Here is a 13,274-nt window from a genome sequence, read left to right as displayed (position 1 = left end):
CCTTGCTGCTGCGTGCGCTAACTTCCATAATGTTTCGCTAGTTGTGTACTGGACTGAATGTGACGCACGGCTACCGTCCGTATTCAACACAAAACGCAAAGCAATGATGGTGCATTCATTGCGCCTAGGAAAGGGCAGATATGTGACGTTTAACATGAATAAAACGGCGATTGAATCGGATTTTACCGATACCCATCAATGCATCGTGATGAATCGCGATTTCACCGATACCCATCAATGCATCGTGATGAATCGCGATTTCACCCGTCAATCGCGTCGTACCCAGTGAATGAGACGATGCACTCGGATCGCGGACGTGCGCATCGATGTATCGATTAATATCGATTATTTTCCACACCCTTAATAGGAAGCCTCACTTGCCTTTCTGATGGGTGTTTTCCATCGCGGTGCTGTTCTCTGTCAAGCCGACCGGCTAGTAGCTTGTGGTTGATGCTAGCAACTTCTCCCCTAACGGGGGTATGAGAAGGAACAAGTTACGATAGCAATTTAGGACATTACAAAATGCATGAATATATTTTTTAAATTTTTAGTAGATGTTTGCAAACTCAACAGTAAATCGGGGAATAGCGAATGGCAAAATCCTGATTCTGTCAGTCATGGGCCATTCGCAGTGTCATTTCAACGCAAAGAGGTTTCTCGGCAGTGTTGCCACAGTTACGCTTGACTTACCATAATTCATTTTATTTAAGAAAATGATTGAGTCATGTGGACTGCATTTATCATCTATATATTTTAAAATACAATATAAAATATAGGCAGTCTTTTTACTTGACACATTTCTAATGGCAAAACTTAACATATAAGGTCAATTTTAGAATATAGCAATAAATTTGAAGACCTCTTTTAGTCACACGACCTTTGGGGATTTTCTCTTTAAATGCAGACTGATATGATCCATGATTTTTTTTGGACAAAGTATTATTGAAACATGTTCAGAAACAAAGGCAATCAATGCATGTGCCAAAAACAGCATACATTGTTGAACAATAGACTTAATTGATTGTTGTGGTGTTATTTGTTACACTGCACACAACTGCAACTGTTAAATACTTTTGCTTTAAATGAAAGATTAGCCTCCTCTTTCTATTCCTAAAGTGGATCCAAAAGAATCTAACACAAGTGTGAGAAACATTTAACGTAAGTACATTTTTTATTGATCATCCAACTGAGCTCCAACAACCATAAACCACTTTTATGTATGTGGTACACTTCTGTTCTCTTGATGCTGGCCTCTTGTTGCTCCAACAAAATACTGCATTTGCTATACAGCTGGAGTAGGCACTGCAATGAATGAGGGAAAAAAACGAGACAATTAGAATGTTACAGAAGTTGGACTTTACCGCAAACTGAAATGAACTCACCGTCTTTCTTTGGTATTTGAGTATCAGATGATCTGCAGGCAGAGAAAGAGAAAATAAAATACATGAGTGCATTGGTCTTTGGGGTTTTCAAACATGCAGAGGCAGCACAGGATCAGGCGCATCCATTATCAGGAGTTCAGACTGTGACAAGGTCTGGAAGAAAGGGGTATTTATTTAGTCCATACTGTAGTTTGTCTAACAGAATCTTTTCTTTTGAACTCTTGTGTTTTCAAACAGGCGACATGCGATAAATTTAGGCGTCACACTATCCTCCTGAATACCAGGAAAAAAAATGTTGTCCAATCACGTTTATTTTTAAATTCCCCAATCTATGTGAAGTAATTGGACTACTCCAAAAGAATTTTTTGAAATTCCACTACATTTTTTAAACACTTGAATACTAGGCTCAAATACACTTAAAACAACTCAATCAACACTTTAATTGTTCATAAGATTGTGTTCGTAAGAGTCTTATAAATAAAATGCCAACAGCAGTTCAAGACAAAATGTTTTTGATAAAAAGTATTACTTTTCCTCTTCCCATAAAAAGTGCTTGCACTCAGGGAAGCCATTTTCTTACTTTTTCTAACCCCTACAAATTTGGTATCATTGGAAGGCACTGAATGTCCTCATAAGAGTATCAAAAGGTGTTAATGCGATTGGATGCACTGGGTGGGAGATATTTAGGTTCACAAATGTCCTCTACAGAGGACAAATTTGAACTACTGGTAGTCAGGAGGCTATACCAACACATGACGAGTGACCATTCTAAAAATTATTCCAGAACTCGATCTTCAAAAGGTTAAATTCATACAACATGCACAGGCGCAGCATCCACTAAACACGTCTTACTTGGATGAGGATTTTACACATTTAGTGCATTTGTTACCTGTTTGGGGAATGATACATTGGTTACTAATATATTAGTGTGTACACTCACCGTTCACTATGTCATGCACACACACACACACAATCTAAAGAGATCCAATCCAATGGTGGTATTGAAAATTCAGTCTTTGCAAAGTTAACCATAAATGTATGGTGGAAGTACCATAAAGGTATTTTCACAAATAATCAAGTGCCAATAAGTAGTAAGCTCTAAATGAATAATATTGTGAATCTGTGTTTTAAACCGCTGTTTCCCAACATTTGTTGAGCCAAGGCACATATTTGATCCCCCTAAAAAAATAAGTCTCACAGTATACTACCACATAAAAATGTCACAAATGTATGCTCTATGAATGGCAACGCATGAATATACCGGTTAGTTGCATATTCTGTTATCTAGTGGAAGAGTATTTCATTGTTGCCTGTCACTATTCATCATTGGTTGGCATATAGAGAAATCAACAAATATAATTTGTTGTAAATAAAAAGCAATTAAATGAAATTACAAAGTTTTGTGCAGCAGATGCTATGATCTCTGAATATGCCAGGGTACAGTGCTTGGGAATCACTGGTCTAACCTGATTTAATGTAAAATGTTTTGCTAGCTTTCCAGGGGGCCCTAGTGAGCATTTTTTAAAAACTTTATCGCACACATTTTCATCAGGGTACACATGCTAGAAAAATTGGCACGTGAGAGCACCCACAAGCTCAGGTGGTGAGGTAACAAAGGTAACAAAAACAATGCAGTTCATATAAGCTATTCATACCCAGGCCAAATTTCTTGTCGAAGTGAATTTTTATCTTGTGAATTGGCAAAACATGGTACTGACATTATGTATAAACTGAGCATTATATTTGTAAAGTCATCAATTCTATAGATCTCAATAGACTCTGGGTGTGGACCTAATAAAGAGTTCAGTGAGCGTACTACAGTGAAGGTATAAAAGAAGTAAAAACATACTTAAGGCTATCAAAATGCCAGCCACAAACATGACAATGGCAAGGACAAGCCCTGTGATCCTCAACGTCTCTTCATCTATTAGGAGACACAATCTGATGAACTTAAGGTAGATATTATGCATACACTTTTATCAGGCATATCTCTTACCATATTCAAAGTCATTATGGTCTGGAACCGTTGCTTCTGTGTGTAAAGAAACAAACAGTGTGAAGAGTGAATGCAGACCTCCTGTACAGCTGCAGTATTGCCTACACAAATCTCTGGAGTACCCCCCCCCCCCCACTCAATGCTTTTCTCAACAGAAAAGATGCACAGCAAAGAAAGGTGGAGCAGCAGAATCCACCACCAACAGTTTTTGTATTTACTTGCCTGTATTTTTCTGATTGATTGGCATCTCAAGCCAAGCAGCATGCTATCCAATTGGTATGCATGTTTCACATTTCATTTTAAATGCATTGCACTTACAATCTCTTTCAAGGCAAATACAACTATAACATTTCCTAATGACACACACACACACACACACACGCACACAGTAGTCGTGTTGGAAAGTATAGCAGTCATGATTAAAAATGCATGGCGGGTCCATTTTCTGAGTAGCTAATTCAAGCTTTAATTAATATTATGAAGAAAATGAGCAAAGCAGCAGTATGTGAGCCAACTTTTTGACCATGTTCTGATTATATCAAATGAACTGACCTGTGGAGCCCATGGTTTCAGCGCACAGATGCTGAAGATTTCCTCCAAATGAATAGACGTGCGGACTGCGGATGGGTGGAAACGCACTGAGCAGTCAGAAGCATCGCTCACCTTCAAGTAAGCCCTCTGGTGGCGGCAGTTGAAAATTGCACTTGTCTGCTGCAACGCACGGAAGCTATTTGAGCGTTTACTTGATATGCTTGATATCCATCTTAAAGTCCATGTACGCTTTTTGTCTTCTCTAATACGTCAATTCAACATACTGTTAGAACGATTGTCTTGGAAAAAAAGAACAACCCTCCCCAAAAAAGCAACAGCAAAAAACAGCCACAATTTGAAAACATCTGCAATGGAGGTTAAAAGTGAGGCAAAACTGCGTTCTACTAATGAGGTACTTAATGTTAACTAGTCTTGTTTGATGTCAAAGCAAAAAAAAAGTATGCAGTTTTCAACGTGTGCAGTGTTAGATTAATAATTATGGAGTTATCCTGTAAGTATGCCAAAGTTGTCCTCCTATTGGAAAAAAAGCTCATACAAGTATATAAGCCAACTCACTCATAGTGTTTTCCCATTGATTTTATGATACTCCTCGTGAAGCAACACAACAACGTCATTGTACAAGTGCTAATTTATTTTATTTTTCTCATGAAACTTGCTTGAGATTAGGTTTTGCCGAGTTTGCTTGGCAAGAGTGCAGTGCAGCCTCTTCCTGTAGGTAATCTGTAAGGAAATGTTTCAACCTTTTACCCCCGCAGATGCCCAAATTCGCAGGAAATCATTGTTTAGCAGCAATTGCCGCAGAGGCGGATGAGATGAGATGCAATTTAGCAGATAAGCACTCTGTAGACGGCCACTTTGCACCACACAAATCACTCACGTTCATGGCGGCGACCGAGCCAAATGCAACGTCAGCACAAGAGTGCGGCAAAGTGCTCCCCCCTGGCCCGCAATACACGGACAGATCGCCAAAAATATCGTGGCGTGCATGCAATATAAAACACGGGAACTTTTTTTGTCTTAAATTCCATGAGGCCATGTTGCTTTGCATCAATGCCATTGTCCTTCAATCTACACAATTTGACTGCTCTGTTGCACCACAATGACAACATAAAGAGCATTTAAAAAAGAACAAAACAAATGAAAATGAGGCATGTTTTCAAATTGAATTCTTTATTATTGAAATGATTGTCTTCAGCCGATAAGAAAAGAACATCTGCTGGTATCAAGTAGTAATGCTTGGTAACTGCAAAGAAATGAGGTAGAAGAGGAGTGGTAAAGGAAACTCATTTACCTTCAACAGCAAGTACAATTAGGCTGTAGTTGGTCAAGGAAGGCCCAGAGTGCCATTCTTTAATCTGCTTTACCGGGAATTTATTTGATCAGTCCTGTCATTTTTGGTGCATTCATTTGGCTGTTTTCTCCCTTAAAACTGTCAGGTTAAAATCAATGTATTCTTTTTTTCATTAATTTATCTCATTAAAAATTTCATTGATTGACTTGCTGATATAATACAATCAATACACTATACAAAAAAAAAACATTAAAATGAAATTACCAGTATTCATAAATAGCCTAAAAATTATTCCAGCTATTTTGTTAGTAAGACTAACTCTATTATGTATTTATCTCTTTAATTGGTTAGATGACAGATGATAAAAAATACAGTGAAATTTGTAAAATAAAATTAGATTTACATCTTCAACTAAACTGTTTCTATTTTTGATTTGTTAATTATAAACAACCGCTAAATTGGTGAATCCTTCTTTTAACACATTTACAATTTTGTATATTTTTAATTTACTTGTTCTGAAAATGTTATACTGATTTATTGCTCAATAATGTCCTCAATAATTGGTTGCAAGTTAAAAGGGGGGAATTGTGTTCTTCATAAAATACAATAAACAATTTTCCATATTTTGTGTACCTAATAAAGAACATGTAAAGTATTATATTGAAACATTTTTTGAGAAAAATGACCAAAATCATTGGTTAATTTTAAAACTCAAATCTGGAACTGAAGCACAAGTGTTTTCCCATCACTGGTTTTGAGGTACTGACCAGTTGATCTTTGTCTTTGGGATTATGCTGTTACCAAAAAAAAAAAAAAAAAAGAAAGAAAGTTTGATTATTTTGTTGACAACACACAAACAAAAACATATATACAACAAAAGAAACAGCATAACCATACTTACCTCTTGGAACACCAGATTCCATATCTGGATTTCGTGACCTGGCCACAATTAATAAATAGTTAAAATAGTCTACAATCGGCACAACTCACAATAAACCTGCACACTACACACACTGGATAGTTGGCATGTAGATTTATTGACTCACCTTGACTTGTCACTCTTTTTACACACACATTTTCGACCTGTTTATGAGGAAAAAAAATTGGTTACCGGTACAAAAAAAAAAAGTCAACAAATGTCGCTATGACTTCAATTTTCTATTCTTCATAACACCCCCATGGGGTAGAGCAATAACAGCAATTCTCAACCACCGTCTGGAAAGTTTGAAACCAGGCAGAATGGGGGTGAAACTAAAAATCGCAATTTGATTATAAGGAGTAGGATGTCAAATTGTACTGGGCTTATTTTGAAAAGTAACTGAGGAGGCCTTGATTTATTCACTTTAGAATAATAGACTGTATTTTATTCTTGTAGCCGCACTAGCTAGATAGGTTGATGTGGGAAATCCCAAAGCAGGCTTGTGACCTACATGTTGTCAGGGTAAAGCATCTTGAAAGACAGCGCTAATCCTTTATTCTTCTTTATTCATCCACTGAGAGGTGCCAGCGGTGTCTTTCGCTGGCAGGAAGTCTCTCAGGGCTCAGTTTTTTTTAAAGAGCCAAACAGTAAACTTGCACAGCACTGCTCTCCTTTATGTTCTGTTTTTATGCACTGTCTTTATGATTTGTCAGTGTTTCTGGCTGTTTTTAAAAAATGATGTTTCTCCAATGCCAACCTCATCGTGAATAACTGAGAAACCCTGTCGCCCTCCTCTACTCAACTTCATAAACCGTGAAAAACAAGTGTGACTAAAAAAATATTTACGACATGCTAATTGGATTTCGGCAGTAATGTGTCACCGTTTTGCTTTTTAGATGAATACATTTGACAAACCGAGAAATTTTGTTTCCAAATATGGAATGTGACTGTGATTAGGCTGGGACGACATTAGTGGGAGAGGCAGGTACTATATTTGATTTATTTGATTACCGTACATGTATATGGTATGTATGATAAAACCCCACCCACATTTACAAATTCCTTTATTTGCTGAAAAGGGCCTTTTCCAAACTTCAAAACATGTTCTTGAGATTAGCAATGACTTTTCCAGAGGGACGAGCTTTTTTTTTTTGCCTACGTCAAATGCGTGCTGCCCGTTATCCGGTAGATAAAGTATTTAACCAAGAGAAGCAACGAGAACACCATCCACAGGCTGTGTTTGTTCTTGTGTGTTGCTTGTGGGTTGTTTTGGTATATGCTGTCCGAGCGGTGCCTGGTGGGAGGAAAGTTTGAGCAAAGAGGAGTCTAGTGATAAGGTACGACCGGTATGAGAGCGGGTGTGTGAGAGCTGATATTAGACTACCCTCCCTTCATGATATGAGCGCACAGATGTGTTGTAAATACTCACTGACGATGAGGGCGATGCCTAGGAGGAACAGCACGACAGCAAAAACCAGGCCACCGATCCTCAGCGTTTCATAGTCTGTCAAAATTCCAATATTAAATTGCAGGGATACAGATTGGTAGATTATGGACACACATTAAATGAAATATGTCATTCAAGGCTGTCAGTTGGAAAAAAATATCCTAAATTCAACTCCTGCACAACCTGCTGGTGAGACCACCAAGTCGAGCTGTCCTCTAAACCATCAACACAGAAATAGCTTCACCCAAAGAAAGGCAGGTTGAATGTATATTAATGTGGTGGCCAAGGGCATTTTTTTTAAAACTCAAATGGAGCGATTGTAATATTGAATCAAGAAAAAAGAAAAGAAAAGACAAGAAACTGAGAAATGCAGAGAAAGGGCAAGAACCAAGGACTGGGCAGAACAAATCTGAAGGCGTGAAGTACGCCAAAACAAAGACATGGATGATCTTTGAATGCAACATGTTCGACTTCACAATTTAATGAATCTGTGAACATTACATTTTGTAATAGCATGACGTGATAACTGTGACTTATCAATAAAACACCACTGCTCAAAATGTATTACAGCAAAAATATGAGTTCACATGCTCAGTAGTTTGATGGTGGTGTAATCAGTGGTATGGAAATAACTCATGTCAACAGGTACAACTGGAAATCTCCATTCAGGCGGTGAATAATACTGTTGCTGTCTTACAAGAGGCGGCCCAATAAATCATTACAGCTCTCAACAGGGTTTATCCAGTTTACATTATTAATAAACTTAAAACACAGTTATGGAAAATGTTCACTTTCAGTGCTGATATTGTGTGGCCAAAAAAATATATCCAATTTCAGGAGAAAATCCACAGCTCGTGTGGAAATAAGGAAATGCAAGTGTGAGATGCCATAATCGGACTTTGCAGATGTTTCCTTTCAGAGATTTGTAAGACTTGCTCACTTACCATATTCAAAAGCGCTGTCGTAGTCTGCTTGAAGAAAACAGAGAGAGGAAAGATTTGAGTGACTGATTGACACACTTGACTTCTGCCTTGGCGTTACCAGAATTTGAACTCAGACGAAACGCACCTTTTTCGCTGTCTGCGGCTGAAATTGTGAAGACAAAAAGCGGACAAACATCGTTAAAGAGCAGAAGGTATACAAAGCATCTCAAAGTGTTGTGATTATGAATTCTTTTGCCAGTTGTCTACAATTTAATTGATTTGAATGCTCGCTTTCAGCTGCCTTTCTGATGTGCCTAACTCTAACCCCTGAACCCAACCTATAAATCCTAACACTAACCTCTAACTCGAGCCTGTATCCATAACCCGTAACCCTAACTCCCTAACCCCTACCCTAACCAAAACGGCCAACCTTAACCCTAAGCCTACTTTCCACGGAAAAGATAACAGTGGGAGCCGCAAAGACTTTTTGACATCCGAAATGGCGATGCTAGCCAAATATATATACATATATATATAAATAAAATACACTATTCACTTGTAAAATAGTGTGTTAATACAATCTTAATGAATGACTCTTTCATATGTTGTCCATCAGTGAACGGCTTCCCATATCCCATATATATATAGAATTGTCTTTATACAGTACATTTCACCTATATGCTAACACGTCCAGTGCTCGCAAACATCTCTGAAGTAGGCGAATGCGGATCACCGAAATTGCACAGGGTCTAAAGAAAGAAATTCTGGTGTTGGGAGGCAAAATAACAAGGCCAGAGTGTAGCCCAACATTATATTTTCTTAACAGCACAACACTAGCTGGTCATCATTACAAAACTTTCTTTTTCATCTCAACAGTATTTTTATAGCAACACTGCCACCTAGTGTACAGTCAAAAAAATAACAGAAGGGATACGCGTTTTTGAGACAAACAAACTTATATCGGACACTTGTAATTTCTTTTTCCAAGCCACGCAGAGCCCCAACATAAGGTTGAAACTAGCCACATACGGGTCCAGAGCCGAGAGTTGCTGACCCCTGCTGTAACCCTAATGCTAACTCTAACCCTTAACCCGAACCCCCGAAACATAACCCCAACCCTAACCCTAATCCAATCCCAACCCTAACCTATCCTCCATTTATATGTCTTCCTCAGCATTTCTTAGCGCCCCAAAATAAATACCGGTACATAAATAAACACAATAAATACAAAAAAAAAGCCTTCACTAGAGGAATGTTCAAATCCGGAGTTGAAAAGTAATATAGATATGTGTGCAATGAACAATTCTTAGCATTCGTGAGTATCGGCGTATCTGCCTAACATCAAGCAAAGCGAATGACATGCAGGAAGAGAAAACATGTACAATCAGGAGAAGGAAAAACCCAGCAGCAGCCAAAAGACTTCATCGTTCAAACAAAGGACACATGAATAGGACTTTAAACGGTACTTCCTTCACTGTGAAAAAAAAATATGAACATGAAAATTTGGGTGACAAAGTCATGCAAATTGTTTCAGAATCATTTTGCGTTTCAAACAAGCAGCGCATGACAGGCAAGTCTGGCAAGAGTATCAAAAGGGCCATGTGACCGCCAACGGGAGAGACTCTGTACATAAATGAATGTTTCAGAGACAAAGACGCAGGAGGTTTCATCGAAAATACTCCATAAATCATCCTCACCGAGAGCAGAAGTCAACCAGGAGACAAATGCCAAAATCAGCAAAAGATCCATCGTAGCTGGTGAGGAGAAAAAACAAGCATTAATGAAGGTGACTACATTTCTAGTTAGGGTTAATTTTTGAGTGAAATTTCAAGATGAACCCATGACGCGCTATAACTTTTCCAGGTGAACTTCGATTGACGGATGCTGGGGGGAAAAAAACTCCACTTCATTCACATTTTATAGTTCAGTTTGTGTCTAATCTATATTTTGTTCCCTACACCCGAGTCCAGAGTCAATCAACAACCAAGGGAAGGTTTCAAACTAATTTTGGTAGTTGTGGTGAGCACACAAGAACCCAATGTGAACCAATTGATAAATTAAACAATCATTTTAGCATGTTGTTTTGTTTTCTCTGGACAAAGAGGTTGAAGTGCACAAAAGCAACTCCTGTCATAGGCTACTATAAATTCTTCAACTGTCCAAATTATCATTGCTTGGCTTTCTTTTCAAACGATGGAACCCCCCCCAAACCTTTCAATGTGTCTACAATTAGTTGGATCTCTGCACAATCTGGGCATCTATCAAGTGTGAAATGTAACAACCAAGTAACCTTTTGTCGCTCCTTATTTCTGAAAATGTGTCAGTGAGCGAGCCGTTCTGTTATGTAAAAGTGGTGATAATTTACATTTTAACCCCCACCTCCTCCGGCTTTCCCTGCTTGACAGATGAACTAAACCTGGTGAAGATTCAGAGCCACTTTCAAGCTGTGGCCAGAGTTATCAGACTACATTGTCTAAAACAGTCAACAGTCAAATGCAGAGACACTATCATGAAGAAACTTCCACATCCCCCACGGGTGTGACTCCCCTGCTGTCGTGTGAAAGTCAAAAGGTAAGAGGAGCTGCATAGATGGATGCATAGAGTTGCATCCAGAGGAGCTATCTTCTGAGAAGCAGCACATAGTTGCTGGGTGAAGGTGTTGACGTGGTCGCGCAGGGTTTTTGTGTGTCGATGTCCCACATACACACAGTGTAGAGTGCGAGGTGCTGAATCCAGAGATAAAAAAGCTTTTTCGGGTAAGCGGTTCAGATAATGGATAGATGTCGAGATGGGTTCTCTCCCCAACCCCCCGCTTCCATAGTAGCAGTCCCTTGCCTTGCTCTTCAATGATTCACACTGTGTAAGGACATTTGTGAGTAAATTGAGATAGCAGTATTTAAGATTACATAGCTTTAGTGGTTTTGTTTCTATTACATTTTGCAAAAGTGAGATATGCTTTGGCTCTGTTAAAGTTGGAAAACACTGCCTTAGAGCAACGCACTTTTGAGTTCTGCAGTGAACACCTCCCGATTGGGACAGCACAGGGTCTATTTAAGGCAACTCACATCCTCTGTGGTCCAAGATCTCCGGTGTTGAGTTGCATTTGCTATTTGGTGAGATGGTTTGACTGTTGTGTTTGTTGACATATACCCACAGCCACCGTTTCATTGACATCATTATCTAGCAGTTTATTGTTGTTTGAAAGCTCACAAAAATATGTTTTCTTACCGGCTCCACGGCTATACACTGAGAAGTGCATCTCCAGCTGTGTGCAGATGAATGACCATTTAAAAAACTTCGGGCCTCAGAAGACCCTTGGCGGGAAGCATGCACAACCACAAGAATCCCAAAATATGTAAAGAAATCACACCGATTTGGAAACACAAACCCTGGAATTTGTGAGGATTTTCCACTGCAAAGGATAAAGTCCTATATGTAAGGAGAGTCAAGGCTTTCCTCCCTGCCACAAGCCTTAAACACTGCTGAGATTTCAAGGATGGAGTGGAGAGAAATGAACACTTCATCCGTGGAAAATGGGATTAACAAAAACCTGCCAATCAAGTTTAATCAAACAAGCGCAGGATGAGTTATACCAATAAACATCGGTCCAATAATTGAATGAAAGGGATATAATGGAAGTCTAAGAGCAACACTTTTATTATAATCCGATATAATTTATTTAAAACAGGATTAACAATGGGTGAAAGGCGGGGGTAATTGGAAAACGCACCAGTGTCAACCATAAACAAATCGTTGTCGGAGTTCAAGTTCTCGCAAAATAACGCGATACCCACCGATGTGTTCTAACTGTTGAACGCAACAGCATATAAATGAGTACCAATGAACTTCACAAAATGAAATAAAAAAGAAAAAGAAAAAAGAAAGGGGATAAATCTTAACAAGTAAATGGAAGAAAGAAACGGGCACACTTGTATTATTCATTTGCGAGAGCAAAGCGGCTTGTGGTCATTAAATAGTCACATGCTGCCGTAGGCATTTGGATGAAAGTTGGGGGTTGCAACAGCAGACGACAAAAATAGGTCTAGGTCAAATTGAACAAACGTGAGTTGACTGAAATATTTTGGAAGTGTAGATATGACAGGTCAATGCGTTTCAGGCAATACGCAAATACATCGATCTAGACAACTCAAAAACGACAGCTTACCACGTTTAAAACCGCAAATGTTACCTCCACCCAACTTAGGTGTACCTCCTTTACTTTAAAAAGTTTTCCTTCAGCAGCAAGTCCCCGACAAAAAAAGCTGGATTCCGCTATGATGTTTCAAAGAAAAAAAAATTACATCTGATTTACGAGGAATTGCAGAACTCTTTTTTACTGCGTGTCTTGTTTGGTCCACTGAGGAATGGAGGAGGAGGAGGGGGCGGGCGGTGGTGTGAAGTTACTCTCAGTCTGGCGTGCAAATGCAATCCAACCAACAGTAGGACAATTCATTAGGGACACCAAGAACCATGCCCAGCTCTGATTGAAACAGACTAGTATTTCATCAAGTATTTATTGAGCATTTTATTGCAACATTGATCGATTTTCTTATCAGAATGTTATTTAGTCGTGATGTGTTTTGTTTTTCTCATGTACGAAAGCACAAAGACACTTTCTATAGAAGGCCTACTTGTCGCCATTTGGGTTGTGGGTGAGCTGGAGCCTACACCCCCACTGCATACAAACAAACCATTCATACTTAGATTCACACCTATGGGCAATCATGCTCGTTTTGGGCGGAATGTTGGAGAAAGCAACGCAGT

The 13,274-nt window shown here is 38.9% G+C and overlaps 1 protein-coding gene across 5 annotated transcripts; it reads right to left on the bottom strand.

Annotated features, from left to right (window-relative positions):
• Positions 1–369: 369 nt before the first annotated feature.
• On the bottom strand, positions 370–12,895 carry LOC127600216 (phospholemman-like). 5 transcript variants are annotated; one of them, XM_052064531.1, is made up of 9 exons: positions 12,676–12,895; positions 10,208–10,264; positions 8,656–8,673; positions 8,532–8,558; positions 7,570–7,644; positions 6,268–6,304; positions 6,123–6,160; positions 5,989–6,015; positions 5,084–5,173 (listed from the first exon to the last, which is right to left on the bottom strand). In XM_052064531.1, the coding sequence occupies exons 2-8, from the start codon at positions 10,257–10,259 to the stop codon at positions 6,011–6,013; spliced, it is 252 nt and encodes an 83-aa protein (XP_051920491.1). In that variant the 5' UTR covers positions 10,260–10,264; positions 12,676–12,895; the 3' UTR covers positions 5,084–5,173; positions 5,989–6,010. The 5 variants fall into 5 exon arrangements, with proteins under 5 accessions (XP_051920489.1, XP_051920490.1, XP_051920492.1 ...); XM_052064533.1 differs by having other exon boundaries at positions 8,532–8,555; positions 12,676–12,894; XM_052064529.1 differs by lacking the exons at positions 5,084–5,173; positions 6,123–6,160; positions 6,268–6,304; ... (3 more) ...; positions 10,208–10,264; positions 12,676–12,895 and adding exons at positions 370–468; positions 1,167–1,302; positions 1,383–1,414; ... (1 more) ...; positions 3,379–3,414; positions 3,931–4,086 and having other exon boundaries at positions 5,989–6,010.
• Between the last annotated feature and the right edge of the window lie 379 nt (positions 12,896–13,274).

Source organism: Hippocampus zosterae, chromosome 5, assembly GCF_025434085.1.
Source record: "Hippocampus zosterae strain Florida chromosome 5, ASM2543408v3, whole genome shotgun sequence".
NCBI classification, from domain to species: Eukaryota; Metazoa; Chordata; class Actinopteri; order Syngnathiformes; family Syngnathidae; genus Hippocampus; species Hippocampus zosterae.
Note: the sequence above shows the minus strand (reverse complement) of the source record. Positions and strands in the feature narration are given on the sequence as shown.